The 18,513-nt window shown below is 42.8% G+C and overlaps 2 protein-coding genes and 1 non-coding gene across 7 annotated transcripts in view; all 3 read left to right on the top strand.

The window, feature by feature from the left end:
• The first annotated feature begins 3,143 nt into the window (after positions 1–3,143).
• LOC127030993 (tripartite motif-containing protein 55-like) overlaps positions 3,144–18,513 on the top strand; it is a 71,006-nt gene continuing 55,636 nt past the window's right edge. The window contains exons 1-2 of the mRNA XM_050917671.1: positions 3,144–3,263; positions 5,601–5,834. Coding sequence (XP_050773628.1) covers positions 3,144–3,263; positions 5,601–5,834 — 354 coding nt within the window. The remainder of the gene's footprint in view (positions 3,264–5,600; positions 5,835–18,513) is intronic.
• Positions 4,720–4,791, top strand: TRNAE-CUC (transfer RNA glutamic acid (anticodon CUC)). Its single transcript has one exon. It is a non-coding gene; the product is annotated as a tRNA-Glu (tRNA).
• DNAJC5 (DnaJ heat shock protein family (Hsp40) member C5) overlaps positions 5,806–18,513 on the top strand; it is a 51,093-nt gene continuing 38,385 nt past the window's right edge. For 2 of the 5 annotated variants that reach the window (XM_050918420.1, XM_050918423.1), the window contains exon 1: positions 5,806–5,834. The gene's annotated coding sequence lies outside the window, so the exon portion shown is untranslated. Of the gene's footprint in view, positions 5,835–15,010; positions 15,058–18,513 lie in introns of those variants that run through there. The other 3 variants (XM_050918422.1, XM_050918425.1, XM_050918421.1) reach the window with 3 other exon arrangements.

Here is an 18,513-nt window from a genome sequence, read left to right as displayed (position 1 = left end):
ATTTTTCTTTTCTTTTAACTTCCAAGTGTCAAGTCTTCTGCAGTCAGTGGAGATGATAAAAATTTATCTAGGTTCTTACCCTCAACATGGTGTTCAGATTTGAAGGACCAGAGAGAGACACAAAAAATGATTTGGAGACATCACTGAGCCATGTCTATTAAAGGGTAGGAAATTAATAACTAACCCCCCCTTACTAATCTGGCTAGAAGAGGACAAGGGGATATGACTGTTGTGTATAAAATAGTGACAGTTACAAAGGCAGCTAGACCTTTTGCTCCTCCTGTTTGTCTGATTCCAGCTGCTGAAATTAAAAGGCAACAAATTCCAAGCAGCTAAAAGGAACTACTTTTTACATACACAACTTGCAATTAAGTGTGAAATTTACTACTCCATGCTAATGTTAATGCAAATATTGTTTGAAAAAATAATTTGATATAAATAATAGCAACTCTATTTTAGACTAAGGAGAACAAAATTACAGAGGCCATCCATCTTCATGCTTCAATGGATCAAGAATGGGAGCGAGGCCCAAATTAAAACTTCTGGAGTGTAAGCAATTTGGAGCAGGATCACATCTTTGTTTGTACAGGGTTTGTTTCCCCTAATGCACTGAGGACCTCATTCTGTTGGAGTCTCTGGATCCTATAGGAACAGAAATATTATTGAATAATAATGAAGTATCTTCCATTCAGGAGCAGGCCGCAGTTGGAGACAGGATGGACCATGTATCTGTCCCAGCGTGTGATCAATTCAAGGAATACTAATGAGTGTGTACAGGTGTCTCTTCACTTATTTAGAGCACTCTAAGGTGACAGAGTAGCTCAATTCTACTTGGTGGTTCTTCAGTGCATACCAGGATAATGGGCATATTCCCATTGATATATTGAAAGAATGACACTACTGCGGTATAACAGGATTCAGCCTGTTTATTCTGTTAGTAAATGCATTATAATATATTTCTTAAAAAGGTGGGCCAGAGTAGTCAAATGGAAAAAAAGCCAGTTAGAACTGTGAACGGCCAGAAGTTGTGCTAATGCATATAATGTGGAGATGTCAGCAAGCCTAGATATCAGAGAATCAAAGATATATATAATTTGAAGGGACCTCAAGAGGTCATCTTGTCCAGACCCATGTGCTGAGGCAGGACCAAGTAAACCTAGACATAGGTACCAACTTCCCTTCTTTTCTGTGGATGCTCGACTCCCTTCTGCCTCTAGCCTCGCCCCCACTCCACCCCTTTCATGAGGCCTGCCCCTGCCTGCCCCTTCCCCAAAGTCTCGGCCCCCTCCCTGTCCCTATTCCAACTCCTTCCCCAAATCCCCTCCCTGGCCGTGCCTCTTCGCCTCCTCCCCTGAGCATGCCATGTTCCCGCTCGTCACCAGCCCTCCTGGAGCATGCTAACAGTGTGTTTGGCAGCGGCTGGGCAGGAAGTGCTGGGAGGTAGGCGGAGGAGCGGGGACGTGGTGCACTCGGGCGAGGGGAGCTTGGCTGCCGGTGGGTGCAGAGCACCCAGTAATTTTTCCCCGTGGGTGCTCCAGCCCTGGAGCACCCACAGAGTTGGTGCCTGTGAAGCTAGACCATTCCTGACAATTGTTTGTTCAGCCTGTTCTTAAATCACTGGTGACGGGGATGCCGTGAGCTCCCTGGAAGTCTATTCCAGAGCATAACTATCCTTATAGTTAGAAAGTTTTCCACTATATCTAACTAAATCTCCCTTGCTGCAGATGAAGCCCATTACTTCTTGTCCTACCTTCAGCAGGCATGGAGAACAATTGATCCCCGTTCTCTTTCTAGCAGACCTTAGCGTATTTAAAGACTGTTATCGGGTCCCCCTTCAGTCTTCTTTTCTCAAGACTAAACATGCCCAGTTATTTAAACTCTCCTCCTAGGTTTTCTAAACCTTTTATATTTTTTGTTGTTCTCCTCTGGCCTCTATCCAGTTGTCCACATCTTTCCTAAAGTATGGCATCCAGAACTGGACACAGGACTCCAGCAGAGGCTTAACAATGCCTAGTAGAGTGGAGGTACCTGCCATGTCTTACATACAGTCCTCCTTTAACACATGCCAGAAAGATATTAGCCTTTTTAGCAACTACATCATAGTGTTGGGCTTATATTCAATTTGTGCTCCACTACAGCCCATATCTCCTTTTCAGCAGTACAACTGCCTTGCCAATTATTCCCCATTTGGTGTGTGCGCATTTGATTTTTCCTTCCTAACTGTAGTGTTTTGCATCTTTGCACTTGTATTAATTGATCTCTTAAGGAGTAATAAAGGGCAAACTGGAACTGAATGGGAAGGGTGTCGATATAAAATCGTAAATGAAGCATATTCCAGGAAAAAATAATCTCCCTTTTACCTGCTCCTCTAATGTGTTCTCCATCTGAACTCCACATGACATTGGTGTATGGTGAATGCTAAGCCATTAAAGCAGACTTAAATGGAACCAGTTGGTGTGATTTTGGGAGGTGGCTTGAAAGTGATATGTACATATGTCACTGGCACCACATCCTCCATCAGGCAATGTCCCACTTTGAGGAGAAGCATCTTGCCCTTAAAGCTAAAAAGGGAGAAAGAAGGAAGGAAAAAGAAAGAATTTATCCCAGCAGGCTGCTGACCCATCAGGAAGTATCTGTACCTATGGTGGGAAGATCTGTGGTTCCAGGATCAGACTCCTGAGTCATCTCAGGACCTGTATGTAAATCTGTGGTAGAGATCATCCTCGAATTGGGGATCGCTGATGATGATCTATCTCACTGATCTCATTTCTCAAAACTGAATCACTTTTGCTCAAATTTAAAAATATGAAATGCCTGCTGAGACAGAGAGAAAGCATGAAATATTAGTTCCTAACAGTTAAAGTTTGTTAAAGTTGAGACCAAGAACTTAGCAAGACTCAGAATGGGACTGGACATTTATATGGATAACAAGAATATCTAGAGCTCCTATAAATTATGCTAACAAAAATTTTGGAAGGGATATTAATCTTTGTGGTTCAGGGCTTAAACTGATCCCTAATAGAGATTAAGATGAGATCAATGTGGGGATCTGATTATCCCACATCTGCTACTGCAGAGTTCTTACATCTTCCTCTGAAGCAGTAGGAATATGGAGGGCAGAGGCTGAAAAAGGACAGGGCAGAATGGGGAACAAGGGAGACAGCCCCAAACAACTGCTGCCCCACCAATCTCACCCTGGCCTGCCCACTCAGGGTGATGCCCCAGGCTCTGCCTCTCAGCAGATCCTACCCTCTTTCTGCCAGGTACTGACTCTTCTGTGCCCGGCTCTCCCAGCACCACAGCTGCTCCTAACTCCAGCTCAGCCCCACTTGTTTCTGGGGTGGCATGAGAGGAAAGGCTCCTGCCATCCCCCTCACCTTCTGTTTGGTTGGGGATGATGGCATTGGTGACTTTTTCATTGCTGAGAAATGTCAGGCATGGAACTGCGGAGAAATAGAACAAATTACTACTACCAGTAACGTGCTGGCTGGGCATTTTTAACATGCACGTCTGGTTGGAGGATCTGAAAATGGTTGAAAGGAAGGTGCTGCTCTTTGGAGCAGTGTATCATACATTTCAAGTATCAGGAGGTAGCCGTGTTAGTCTGTATCCGCAAAAACAACAAGGAGTCCGGTGGCATCTTAAAGACTGACAGATTTAGTTGGGCATAAGCTTTTGTGGATGCATGGATCTGAAGAAGTAAGCTCTTTTACCCAGGAAAGCTTATGCCTAACTAAATCTATCAGTCTTTAAGGTGCCACCAGACTCCTCGTTGTTTCTATTATACATTTTACTTATTTAAAAATAATGCATTTGTTGCAGACACAGCAGTGCCAGAGGCAAGCAACAGTGGTTCGTTGCCCAGAGTGCTTAAGCGCCAATAAACACACCAGGGTGGAGAAGCAAACAACCAAATTTATTTGAGCTCAAATAAGGTGCAAGGGAGAAATAACAATCTCAGATCCTGCACACCTAAAACAAGCAGTTTCTTCCTGTTATATCCCAGTTATTTACTACAAAACTTTCTTGCTGACTAGCTGATTTCTCACTCCTCCCTCCTTTCCCATCCAGCTGCAGTATCTTTTCTCATTCAATCTTTTGTCTTCCCCCTTCCTCCCCTCTCTCCGCTGCTGAGACATGTATACAGTATCTTAAAATGGCCTTGAGCGTGCTTTAGCCTAGCTTTAATGTATTACAGCAGAGAACTGGCTGTTACAACCGAAAACTAACTGCTAACACTACATTTTACAGCTCTTAAAATATTAGGTTACACAAAGTGTTTAACATGGAGGAACATTGGTTCATTGAGGCCTACAGCAGGAGGGCTTCATTGACACTTGTGGTTTACCACCCTCCCAAGTTACCTAGATTTATGCCTAGTGACACCAACACATTGCTATAGCACATTAAATGTAGGCTGAGCATTCAGTTTGCTATGTTGTACTGCAGTTAGACTCAGGCTATTAGAGAGAGGAGGTAGGTGAGGTAATAGCTTTTATTTGCCCAAATTCTGTTGGTGAAAGAGAGAGGCTTTGGGGCTTACACAGAGCCTTTCTTCGGGGCCTGCTCCAAAGCTTGTCTCTGTCACCGACAGAAGCTGCACCAATAAAAGACATGACCTCACTCACTCTCGGGAGCAGCTCTCTCATGGTGCATTATGAAAATGAAAGTGAAACAATGTTAGGAAGTTAAGGCTATCTGAGGTGTATTACTCAGAGCTCCCTGGTGGTCTAGTGGTTAGGATTCGGCGCTCTCACCGCCGCGGCCCGGGTTCGATTCCCGGTCAGGGAACATAATTTTTTTAAAGGTCCCATTGCAGCCTTCCTAATTTTAAAGCCCAATAGGTAGCACTTTTGAGGGTCGCAGCAATACACTGCTTTGCCTCATTTCACAATGCTGTTTCATCCTGGCCTTTAGCTTCTGGTGCAGCGCTCAGAGGGGCTGCTCCAGCCTTTACTTCCCAGGATTGCTCACAGGAGCACTGTGCAGAGATGGGAGGGGCCAGAGCCGAAATGATTTTTACTGGCTCCGGGGGTGCTTTTCCTTAGCGACATACACCCTTGATGAGGGGGATTAGAAGGCTGCACGAGACGAATCCCGCTCGCTGGGACCGCAGCGGGCTCCCCCAACAGCAACACACCCTTGTGCAAATGCCCCCAGCAGCCACCCGTGCAAATCTGCCCTGCAGACAGAGCAGCCTGCCCAGCGGCCCCCACTCCGCCCCAGCAGAGCTTCCCCGGAGGCGGGGCAGCCGCCCCCTGGGATTTATTGTCTCGTTAGGTCGAGATCCGGCCGCGCCGCGACACTTTCCAGCCCCCCTCCCGCCCCTATGGCCAGGCGACGCCTGACGCACAGCCCAGCGGGTCCCTGCCCAGGTGTGCTTCCCTGCAGCGAACACCGCCCCTCTCCCGGAGCGGGGCAGGACAGCGCGCGTGCGCGGGCCTGGCGGCGCGGGGACTCCCTCCTGCGCGCGCCCCCGCCCACAAACCAACCGCCCCGCCCCGCCCCGCGGGAACGTTGCGCGCTCGCGGCCGGGCCAGGGAGGGCGGCGTGCTCGTCCTCGCGGAACGCCGAGGGCGCGTGTGTGAGCGCGCACGCAGCCTCCCTATGCCCGGCTCCTCCCCTCCCCCTTCGCTCCGGGTCCCGCTCGCTTGTGTCGCTTGGCGGCGGCTGGGGCTGCTGAGGAGACGCCGCCGGAGCCCGGGCCGGTCTGTGACGAGGAGCCGCCGCCCCGCACCCCCCGGGAGAGTCAAGAGCCGCCTCCGCTGCCCTCGCCCGGCGACACCCCCCCCCCCCGGTGCTGCCCGCCCACCGCCGCGCTGCGGAGAGCGCAGGTAAGTGAGGGTCGGGGAGGGGGGGTCGGTCCGTTCGCCTCCCCACCCGGGTCTGTGGTGCCTCGGAGCCTCGTGCGCACCCAGGGCCGGCTGGGCGGCTGGAGGCCAAGATGGAGCTGATGCTGCTGAGGGGGAGGGTCTGACGCTGCAGCACAGCGCGGGGGGGGTGAGGAGAGCGGGGGGGCAGATGGAGTGAGGGGCATGAGAGGGAGATGAGCCGGGGGGTGCGGGGCCATGAGAGGGCATGGGGGCGTTGGGGGGGAGAGCCGGGGGGTGTGGGGGGGGAGAGCCGGGGGGTGTGCGGGGCGGGGGGAGAGGGTGTGGGGGGGAGAGCCTGGGATGTGGGGAGAGGGCATGGGGGCTGTGGGGGAGAGAGCCGGGGGGTGTGCGGGGCGGGGGGAGAGAGTGTGGGGGGGAGAGCCTGGGATGTGGGGAGAGGGCATGGGAGGCAGCGAGGATAGAGTAGGGGAATCTCATTAGAAAGTGGAATATCCCTCATCCCGCCCCCAGTTGGCACCACCTTGCTCTCTGTGATGAAACAGAGACAATTAAGCATTAACTGTCTTTATATTGGGGGGTTAGCTGTTGAGGGGCACTATGTGTGTATGGGGACAAGGATCATCTCAGTTTGTTATAAATGCCACGTAACTACAGAGCCTGTTCATAATAAGGTATTAAAAATTAAGGACACTGTATTTTCCCTGGGAACCTCTTGCTTTGGGAGTTGGGGAGAATGAAAAAAGCCCAGCTTCCCCTTCCCTCCTCCCATACTTGCATACCTGGTACCAGGGGGACTTACAGTGTGCTTGTGTCCTCTGTCTTTGGACTTCAGAATAACAGTAAAAAGTCCTCAAAGACGATATAAATAATAACTTTGCATTTAGGGCTTGTGTTAAGTGAGACTCATAATGACACATGACAGCTCAGGAGATTTCAGATGTTGTCTGCCCCTGTGTTGCTGCTTGGGATTTTTATAATTAGTGGCTGCTCAGAATATTACACACTTGAGTTTTGTTAAATGATGCATTAAGAACCAATGGGAAACCTAGTCTTTGAAACAGGAATTTGGAGAGAGGGGAAAACTCATTTATTTTGTGCTTCTTTTTGTGATGCTTGAATGAAGAATATTTGATTCCAGTGGCATTCTGTCTGGATGTAGTGATGTGGATGAAGTGGATGGGGTAGTCATTTTACTAACATACTTTGTTGTTTTGCTTATGCTTTAGCTATATCTTGCAATTATATGCATAGTAACACAAGGCAGTTGGCTTCTTATTGGAGTGTAATGTACAGATGAAGTCATTTCTTCCTCAGAGGGAGAGGTGAAAGCCATCCATGTCTGATGCTGGCACTGTGTGACCCACAAGGAGATTTTCAGCTTTTGTGTCTTGCTTATATTTGATTCAGTGAAGCATCAATCTGCAGTGTGTGCAGAAAGTCATTGCTATGGGTTTGTCTGTGTTTATTTAATGCTCTCTCTGAGGCTGTAATCTGTAATAAAATGTGTATGCCAGTGTGAATGACAAATTCACAATATCTTCTTGGAGAAATACAAAGATGAGCCTGAATTTACAGTGGATGTGTCTCTCTTCAGTCCATGGGGGTGTGTTGTTACTACAGTTTCTTTTGGGAAAAGAAAAAGTGAAATTATAGTGAAATTATAGTATATCTGACATTATAATCTGCTTCCATTGAAGCAAAAGCTTGTAGGTTGGAGCAAACTTAATGGATGGCTTTGGCAACATTTTAACCATCTCACTGGGTATATTAAGCTATGATAAGCATGGAAATCTAAAAAGAGCCAAGGGTTTTTTATTTTATGTGAAGTGCACTTAGGTAGGTCAAATGGCTATCGGATATTGTTAGTTGTGCATAAGAAGCATTTGTTTTAGATTTGTTAAGCAATGGAGAAATTCAGTTAAACTGTAAGAACAAGCTCATGTTTTAATATCCACCATTCAAACTGCCCACGGTCATTGTGTACATATATTTTGTTGTTAGAAGTGGCCTGGTCTTAGACGGAGTAGCTAGTGCTGGGGGATAGATGCCAGTGATGCTGATGAGTGGGCTTTGTAATAATTATAACTGTGCTGCTTTTCTTAATGCAAAGCTGAATCTGGGAAGAAATCATATCTAATACCCAGAAGGAAGATTTAACTTTAGATTCCCCATATGGTACCTTAAGAAAGCAGTGTAGGGAAACTTGTGCTACCTATGTCCATATCATACTTGTTCTGTGGATAAGTAGGTCTTTGGGCTTTAGGATTGTTGATATAGCACCTTTTTCTGAGCACTAAGTAAATAAATATCCTCCCCTTCCTTGCATATTTCATCTTAATATTAAATGTAAGCACAATGTGAGCAAAAGACTGTTTATGATGGTGGTGATGTAGAGAATAAAGCTACATGTTTTAGATGAGTCACTTTAGTCTGACACCATTTATTTTCTATGTGTTGTTGATGCATCATATTGGTAAGTCATAGGTAGCAGTGTCCAAGTACCTTGAGGCCCCCACACAGAGGTGACCTGAGAGCATGGTGTATGTGTGCTCTGTAGTTTAAATATATGTGTTTTATCAATATGTGCCTGAAAGAAACAGCAAGAGACAAAACAAACTTTACTAAGTCATTAACATGCCTTGGCTGAGCAGGGATCGGAAGGCCTTTCAAAGGAGTATGACTAGTCAGTGCATCTCCTGCAGTCTCTGATAGTTAAAATACCAAGAAACCTATATTTTGATAAGTTAATGCACTTGAGTTACAAAAATAAAGTACAGTAATTGGGGTAATTTCACTGAGTTTGTAAATGAGATGGTGAGACTGTCATACCAGAGCAGTCACTGGGGATTCATCTCCCAAAGATGATTAGCAGCCAATCAGATAGTTGCTCAGAACAACTGATAATCTGATTGATAATTAAATTACTTATTGAATGGGGCCAAGATTTTCTTCCTGTATCTGTATTTAAAGAATTTATAAAGTAATCAGTGGGAGCTATTGAGTGCTTAGTACTTTGGAAAATTAGGCAGATACCAAAAATGTGATTTTGAGGATCCTAGCTTTAGGTTTCTAGTTTTGAAAATCTTAACCTAGTTGAATTATTGCAGTTTAACGTGTTCAGCAAATAGTATTTCTGATTATTGATGCTTGTGCCTTTGGTCATCATACTTACTTACTTTATAAACTTCAAATATAGGTAACAAAAATCATAGCATCATAAAAACGTAGGGCTGGTCATGTAATGAGAGGTCATCTAATCCAGACTGTGCGCTGAGGCAGGACCAAGTAAACCTAGGCCATCCCTGACAGTTGTTTGTCAAACCTATTCTTAAAACCCTCCAGTAACAGGGATTCCACAGTCTCTCTTGCAAGTCTATTCCAGTGCATAACTGTCGTTACAGTTAGATTTAAATTAGATATCAGGAAAAACTTTCTCTCTTGCTGTGGATTAAGCCATTACTTCTTGTCCTACATTCTGTGGACAAGGAGAACAATTGATCCTCATTCTCTTTACTATATCCTTTAACATATTTGAAGACTAATCAGGTGCCCCCTCTGTCTTCTTTTAACAAGACTGAACCTGCCCAATTTTTTAAAAACTTTCCTCATTGCTCAGATTTTCTAAACTTCTATCATTTTTATTTCTCTCCTCTGGACTTTCCAGTTTGTCTGCATCTTTCCAAAAGTGTGGCACCCAGAATGGGACACAGTACTCCAGCTGAAGCCTTACCTGTACTAAACAGAGTGGGACAGTTATTTCCTGTGTGTTACATACTACACCCTGGTTAATACACTCCAGAATATTAACCTTTTTTGCAACTGCATGATGTTGACTCATATCATTTGTGATCCACTATAACCCCCATATTTTGTTCAGCAGTATTATTGCCTAGCCAGTAATTCCCCATTTTGTATTTGTGCATTTGATTTTTTCATTTCTGAATGTTGTACCTTGCATGTGTCTTGATTGAATTTCATCTTGTTAATTTTAGACCAATTCCACAATTTGTTAAGGTTGTTTTGAATTCTAATCCTGTCCTGCAAAGTGCTTGTGACCCCTCCTAACTTGGTGTCATTTTGCAGATTTTATAAGCATACTCTTCACTCATCATCCAAGCTGTTAATGAAAATACTGAGTAGTACTGGACCCCTGCAGGACCCCACTAGATACGTCTTTGGTTTGACAGCGAACCATTGATAACTGCTTTTTGAGCATAGTCTTTCAACCAGTTATGCACCTACCATATAGTAATTTGATTTAGATCACATTTCCCTAGTTTGCTTATAAGAAAGTCATGTGAGACTGTGTCAAAAGCTGTACTAAATAAAGATATATCTTATTTACAGCCTGCCCCTTAGCCCCTCCTCCCTGGGGAAGCGACAGTAACAAAGAAGGATATTAGGTTGGTTTGGCATGATTTGTTCTTGACAAGTTGTGTTGGCTATTTCTCTTAATCCTCTTATCCTCTAGGTCAGTGGTACCCAAACTTTCCTGTTGTAGAATTTGATTCTACGCTTTCTTTCACATATAGTGCCACTCTCCCACAAGCATAACCTGTTCTGTCCTTCTGATATATTTTGTACCCTGGTATTACGTGTCCCATTGATTATTCTCATTCCACCAAGTTTCTGTGATGACTATTATATCAATATCATTTAATACGAGGCACTTTAGTTCACCCATCTTATTATTTAGATTTCTAGCACTGATATGTAAGCACTTTAAAAGCTTGTCACTTTTTAGCTGTCTGCCATTACATGATGTAATTGAATGGGACTTTTTTTCTTTTGACTGTTTCTCATCAGATCCTACCTGTATATTATCATCTTCCATCCTCTCTCTCCTCCTTATTAGGACATAAGGAATCTCCATTTATAGATCCTCCCTTAAGGGATGTCTGAACTACATGCTCCTCTGCACCTGTTGGTTTTTCCCCAGCCCTTAGTTTAAAAATGATGATGGGTGTTTTATGAGTTCTGGGCAATTTATTAAATAATTTGTTCATTTTATTGTGTGCATATTATTTTACATTTTATAGTAACAGTTTGTTAAGCACCCAGAGATTAGGATCAATTTTTAAATACCAGTAATCATAATAAACTAATTGGCTTTAATCTGAAACTTGATTTGGGCCACAAGTGTTTGTTTCTTTGTTTTGCTTACCCATTAATACTTTACAGGGTTGCACCATTATGCTTTTGGGGTCAGTATAAAGGCAGGTTCAGATAAGGCTAAAGGATTGTACTTCTATCCAGAAAACTGAAACGCATGGACCTCTCCATATTAATCAGTGTTCCTTTGGGAGCTATCCAACACAGAATAATGAAAGGACAGCTGGGTTTTTTTCCTCCTAGATCCTCACTAATTGTCTTCATCCTCTTCACTTTCTCCCGTCTCCTCCTCAGCTGGCTGAATAGGTGAGTGAGTAGCACCAGGAAGAGGAATTTATTTGTAGGGGACAACTGCTATTGTCTCCTTCCCCCGAGGAATGAAGGTTTCAAAAACTGGTTGGATCTTCTGTTTGGCCAGGTGTTTTCACATTTTGAACCCAAACTTGTTAACTTTAACAGAAAGAAGGCACAGAGGACCAAGATTCACCAGTATTTATCTTGTGTAGTCATAGGAGATAGTTATGTATCCACCTGCACATAACACTAGACTGACTGGTCATGTTACTAACGAGTAGGTGATTTGATGAGAACCCGCTCAATGCTGATGAGGAAGGCAAAATGCTCCATTCCTCCCAACGTGGTCTGGTGGAAAAATGCCTTTCTTACCCCCAAATGTAGCAATGAGCTTAACTATGAAGATGTTAAAAATAATCACCATAATTAATATTGCTTATATCTGAATTCTCCAGATTAAATGTATTAATTGTATGGCCATGTATAGTGGCTAATAGCAGTCTCTTGGTCTGGTGAGATGCAGAAAGTGTAGACTTGGCCTTATTGTTGGTATTTTAACAAGAGGAACAGATATCTGTATATTTTGCTTGACTTACTTTTTAACTTGATGATGATTCTCTATTGACACCTGGCTGGAATCTGTATTTCAGATGAGCTCTTGAGATTTAAAAGTCAGTTTCTGAGGGCTGGTTGACGTTGAAAACTTGTATCAGCATATCTGCCTCTATCAGAGGCATGAAAAATACACATCTCTGAAACCTAATCCTCTGTTTAGACAGTGCTAGGTGGATGAAGAATTTTTCCAATGACCTAGCTGCCACTTCTTGGGGAGATGGATTACCTACAGTGACGGGAGAATCTCTCCCGTCACTGTAGTGAGTGTCTGCACTGAAGTGCTACAGTGTTTTAAGTGTAGACCTACCTTGAGTCTGTATGCCTGGGTGGATCTCATGCAAAGAAAGACATGTCATATATAATTTCCTCAAATCAGATTAGGAAGGAATTTGTAGGAAAACAATTTTGTACTCTCCAGATTTCTTGGTTTTCTGTTGCTCAAGCCTTACTTTGAGAAGCTAGGTGCCACTCCATGTGTAGGCCCATTATGTCAAATCTCCACTGGATGAGTGGACTGCATACATAATTTGGTTCTGCTCCTTTTTTGATTCTAAATAAGGTTATTGCATGTTACAAAAACAACTTAGGTTTCCTTAGTTGCTTCAGAAATACTAAGATGTACTGCTTTATTTTTCGTGTGTCTTACCAAAGGACACTGCAAGCATGAATCAGATAAAGATGAAGTTGAAAGAAATTCTGTTATCAGAAGTAATAATGAGCATTCTGGGGTGTGTTTTGCCCCTATTACAGGAAAATACCCAAAAAACAGAATTCTAAATAATTTTCATATTTGAAATTTGTCAGTAAAAATAAAATTTATGATGAAGTGCATATTCTCAAGATATTTGGTTTTATTAATATAATCAATGACAAAAAGTCTGATTTTTTTAAAAAAAGTCTTTACTTTTTGGCTGTATTTTTGTGATGGGTTGGACCTCTGGGGATGTCACCTGATGTGCTGAGATACCACTGAGTCTACCTGTTATGCCAGCATGGGCCCTCTTTAACCTGTCTTGCTGAGCCAAGCTATTAAAGCCTCTAAAACATACACATGCAGGGCCACACCCAGCTACAGATGAGCTCTGGGAAGACTCAGCTTCAGGGACTTTCTCCAACACTCTTGTGCTCACTCCTTTTAACAGACGCAAACTCAAAGGTTTTATGAAATCCACCTCCTCCCTCAATGTGGAGGAAGGTATGCACAACTTCTTGCCCCTCCCCCCCGTTAGAAATTACAGAAGCTTAGTTATATTATTATAAACAAAACAAATGTTATTAACTATAAAAGGCCCATTATATGTGGTAAAAGGGGTAACAAACAGAACAAAGCAGATTACCAAGCAAATGAAATCAGACATGCAAACTAAGTTAGTTTCATTAAAGAAATTGGTTACAAATAGTATTTCTCACCCTAGATATTATTGCAGGTAAGTTGCAAAGTTTCCGTGGTTCAGAGTTCCAGTTATATTCCTTTTCAAACTGGTCCCCTGTCTGTCTGGACTCCACTCCCCCGCCCCCCACACCTCCACCTCGCTCTTCCCTTCAGGTGGCTTTTGCAGTATTTCTTCTTGAACAGATAGGCCATGGAGAGGAGGAGTTTGGTTTACCTTCCTCCCCACCTGTAAATAGGATTTATGTAAGGCGGGAATTCTTTGTTTCCCAAACTTGACCCCACTTCCCTTACAGTAGAAAGTTACCAGAAGTCCCAGATAATGTTAGTATCAGGTGACAAGACCACCTGACTCTGTAGTATCACAGCGTCCATGAGTCATTGGCAGTATGGAGCTTTTGCAGGAAGGCCAAACTTTTCACAGTCCATTATTCTCACTGATGGGCCATCCGCCCTGCCTGGCTTTTCCATTGTTGTACCTGAAGAGTTAGCAGTGGGTGTTACCTAAAGTAGCATAGTTGGAATACAGATACATAGTCAATATTCCTAACTTCAGATACAGAAATGATACAGGCATACAAATAGGATAATCACATTCAGTAAATCATAACCTTTTCAATGATATCTCACAGGAGCCATCTTGCATAATGTATGTTACATTCCTATCATAAGCATATTTTCATAAAGAATATGGAATGATGTCACATTTGCAACAAAATATTCCCTTTTACGCTCCATTTTTCATATTTTAACATGAAGCCAAATGCTATTTTCTGTCTTAATAACAGTAAAAGAAAATCCTGTTAATTGATATCTTGTAACAATATTTCTCCAGCTTTGAAATATTAGACATTTGACCCATACTCTGCAATATATTTGAGCTTTTACAGATTGGGACACTCGTCAAAAGATTTTTTGCTTTCAAATCAGTTGATAATGCCATAAGAAGAAACTAAACTGTAGGGAAACAGGAAAAGTTGGTGTTTATTTTTGCTTTTTAACCATTTAATCAGCTGTTTGCAGGAAAAAAATGCTGACATACAAAAATTGCCCAGGGCAGTAAGTAGAGAGAAGAGTTTATATAACTATCTAGCAATGTGTCAGGTACAGGAAATTCATACTGCTAGTTCTTAATAGCCTCAAGTGCTTCCAGTGTGATGCTTTTATAAATTAAAATTACAGCTATCATAGCTAAAAGGGACTATTGTGATCATCTAGTCTCACCCCTTATATCAGGCAGGCCACAGAACTTTCCCAAAATAATTCTTACATCTTTAAAAAAAAATCACAGTATTTAAGGTACTGTGAAGAGTTAAAGCAAATCTTTATAAGGCTAGGGGAAAAAAGCATGTTAGAGGATTTTTGTCCTTTTCCTCCTCCATAGTCATGGGTTCTGTAAAGTTTGCTTGGTTCACAGTTCTGATAGAAACATGGGAGAAGTGCTGTCAGCAGACAAATTGAACATGTAAGATCTTGCTCAAATATTGTACTGGAGAGTAGCAATCTACTTTCTGCGTGGAAGGCATGTGATGATCAAGAGATCTGAGGGGCAAACAAAAATAGCTAAATGTTCACGTGTCTGTGAAAACCCGCAAGGAGCTCTTGCAGTCAATGTAAAATCACCATCTACGTTGCCTTCCGGTATCCTAGCCCTTGGTAAAGTGTAAGAAAATGTCCCCTCCCTAATTACTGACAAACTAGATTTCTGGTTTCACTTCCTTATTCCTGACCTACTGTGTTTTATTCCCTCTGTCTTATCCCATAGAACTCCTGATTTCCATTCTCTTGTGGGGAAGAGTTCCTGTTATACTTGTAAGTACCATTTTGCTACAACACTTAGTTCATGATTTTAACTTGCAAAGTCTGAGTAGGCAAGTGGATTTTTGTCAATCATTACTTGAAGAATAATATGTTTACAATTGTACAATACATAAAGTATTGTTGAATTAAGGGATTCTGGTAACGATATAAACTGTGAGCAAAGTTAACTTTTTTTGTTCCTGTCACCATCTCTCTTAGAGAATTGTAACGTTAATTTGTGTACATTTGAAATGATAAAAATCCAACTTCTCTCCTTCCTTTAATCTCTTGCTGTCATCTCATGTGCACCTCCCCACCCCAACCTCCTGTGCCCTGTCTTATTTTAAAACACGTTCCTTTCCTTAGGTCCTTTTCTTGGTACCCTTTACTATAGTACCTTAATTGTCCCTCCTAAGTGGTTTTTTTTAACAAAGCCTACAAAAGAGATTTCACTCACACTGCTACATGACAGCAAGGAAGGAAATGTTTAAAAGAAAAAAAAATTAATATGAGGTTATGTAAAGATACTATTGTAAGAGGGATAGTAGGGGAAAGTGGGTTGTGCATTGCATTTTTCCCTTAATGTGTTTGGTCTATCTCATTTTCCCTCCTGCCCTAGTTTGACAGTTTGAATTCAGTAATACTTCTATGACACCTTTCATTTGAGGATCTCAAAACATTTTACAAACAAGAAATTGATGTGGGTTCTCTGGAGGTACTACTCTTCTTGGGGGGGATTACCAGTAAGTTAATATATAGGGGTGATGCTTGCTTTGGTGGAGAGCAGTGTGGCATGAGGTTATAGGATGCTTTTTATGTTCTAGTATTGGTCAACACCAAAAAAGTAGATAGAAAATTTCGCTCTCACTCAAACTAGTCTCAAAACAGTCATTATTTTGACAGTGTGATCTCCCTTATTTTCTTTAGGGGAAGAAAAGTTTACATGTAATAACTTGATACCTTACAGTACTAAAACCAATATAAATTGAGAATGGGAGTGACTTGTAATGATGCAGTAGAGTAATATAAGTGCTCTTATTATAAACCCCTGAAGATTATTTTAAGTGTGGTTCTGCTCTGAAAACTGAGTTTATAAAAGTGGAATCTAAGGGTTCCACAGCTTACTGTCCCAATGATTTCTATATCAGATTTGATCATTTCAGATGCAGAATATTTTTTCTAACTACCCAGCTTGCAGACTGAAACTGGGATCTGAAATTGGAGATGTGCTACTTCTTGATTATCACCAGTAATAAAGATTCTCAGCTACACGATTGTCTTTAATTTATGCCCTTTGTTACGTTGTGAAACACAGTTGCTGTCATTTTTTCACCATGCATGTGTCCCCTGGTCTCTGCACTTGCCAGGCAGGTCTTTGGTGACCTAGCCCTCTGGCTGAGTCGCACTCTGTCCATATGTGAAACAAACTCACTCCTTTCATGGTATACAGTGCGAAATGTCCTGCAGCCCTCCCTGGGCTCAGTCTTTAACCCATCACAGTACACTCAGTTGGTCCAGCTAGGTTGAAAGGTTCCTATTCTAGTACTGAGCAGCATCCTCGGGGAATCCTTGCCTCTACTTGAGGCCTCAGTGACGCCAGCCTTCGTGCTGAGCCACCCCTCTTGGACTTGCTAACCACAGCTCCCTGCTAAGTCAGTCTCAGTAGTGTGGCTCCCTTCCCCGGAGTGCCACAGTTCTAATTCCGTTCCTTAGGGGGTAGCCACTTTTCCCCAGTGGTTGGTGGGAAGGAGGCCTGTCCCACCTCCTGCTTCGCGTCCTAACCCAGGGACCCTTTAAGTATAGCAGCCTCATACTCTGTCCCTTTACTAATTGCTGCTCTGTTTCTCTGGGCTACTTCCCTTCAGCCTGTCTTAGTTGAGTCCTGGCAGTGACTCAGGAGCTCCTTCATTGCTTCCCCCCCGTCCCCCCGCCGCCCCCCAGTCCCAGCAGCCAGCCAGGAGCTATTCTTGGGCTCCCCTGGTCTCTGCCAGCAACTGATCTGTCCAGTCCTTTCAGCCCTTGCAGCCAGCCACGAGCACTTCTTGCTTCCCTGATCCCTGCCAGCAGACTGAACTCACTCTGGCCCTGCAGCTCCTTTTTATACGAGCCTACTGGGACTTGATTGGATGTTCCCTGCAGGCTCTTTCCTGATTGGCTGTGTCTCAAACAGCCTCTATAGGCAGCTTGGAGGACCCTCATGGCAGAGTCCTCAAGGCCTCCAGCAGGGGGCTCATAGTCTAGTGCATGCCATCACAGTGTCATAGGTGACATAATCAGATCTAAAACATTTTTGAAGATCATCTGAGTTACAGCAATTTGGCTTATTATGACAGACATACTATGCAAATATTTTTCAATATTCAGCATTTTTCAGTGTTTCCTTGAAAGCAGTTATTTTTTGAAGGATATGAGAAATATTACTAAGTTTTAAAACCTTTGTTACAATAGTGATGGCTCTGTCTTGGTGTGGTTTTTTTTTTTTTTTCCAGCAAGGAGAAGAATGTCTGAGTGACTTCTGTTGAACCTGTGATACTTGACTAGCAGAGAATGGCAATACTTGATATCCTTACTCCAGTGACTTGTGATCTGGAATTGCTTCATCTCTGCTTTCTTAGGTACTTGCACAGAGCAATTGACCTGCCTCAACACACAGAATACATATTCTGTTCCTCAGATCTATTAGCCTCATGGCACTTAATGTAATCTTAAAAGCGGGTGAAAGGGTTGAGCTTTTTTTGCTTGTTTATTACATTTTAAAAGTCTTCAAATATATTTGAAAAGTCCTTATTTTCTGTTTGTTTGTCTTTGCATGAGAAATTCAAGTCTGGTCTTTTCTGAAAGTCTCTGTAGTGCCTAGAGATCTGGTGAAATTGTGACATTACAAGAGCTGGGAGAGTGAAAATTGAGAGGATGGGTTTTTAGACATACTGATCAAAACTTAGATTTTTGGTATTTAACACTGGTTAAGTTGAGCAACTAACATTTTGGAGAAAGATACACTTCAGCATTCTCACCCCTTCATTTAAGGTGTGAGAATTAAATATACGTCCTCTGAGACCCTTGGGAAGACCAGATTTGATTTACCAGATATTTCTGAGGTAAAAGAAAGTGAGTGGAACCCAACCAAAAACCATACCCACACTTTTAATTCCATCTATTAATCATGAAGAAGCAAAACAGAAAATAAGCCATATTTTAAAATAACCCTGTTCCAGACCGTCTTTAAGATTGTTGAAAATGCAACTGTTGTTCAGAAAAATTGACTTAGTCCTACTATCTAGGAATCATTTTGACCGTTGCCTTTTTACAACACAAACTGCTTAATAGTAGTTATGAAATAGGAAATGTTTGCGTGGGAAAGGGAGGGTGGGGGCAAACTCATGGTCTGTACATGAATAGTTGCGGTAGATTCCTGGTGACTTCTTAAAGACACGTAAGCTATTCTGTTTCTAGAGCTGGTTTCTATGT

The sequence above is a fragment of the Gopherus flavomarginatus genome, chromosome 11, assembly GCF_025201925.1.
Source record: "Gopherus flavomarginatus isolate rGopFla2 chromosome 11, rGopFla2.mat.asm, whole genome shotgun sequence".
Classification (NCBI taxonomy): domain Eukaryota; kingdom Metazoa; phylum Chordata; order Testudines; family Testudinidae; genus Gopherus; species Gopherus flavomarginatus.
The sequence above is the reverse complement of the archived record's forward strand: the minus strand, read 5'-3'. Positions and strand labels throughout refer to the sequence as shown.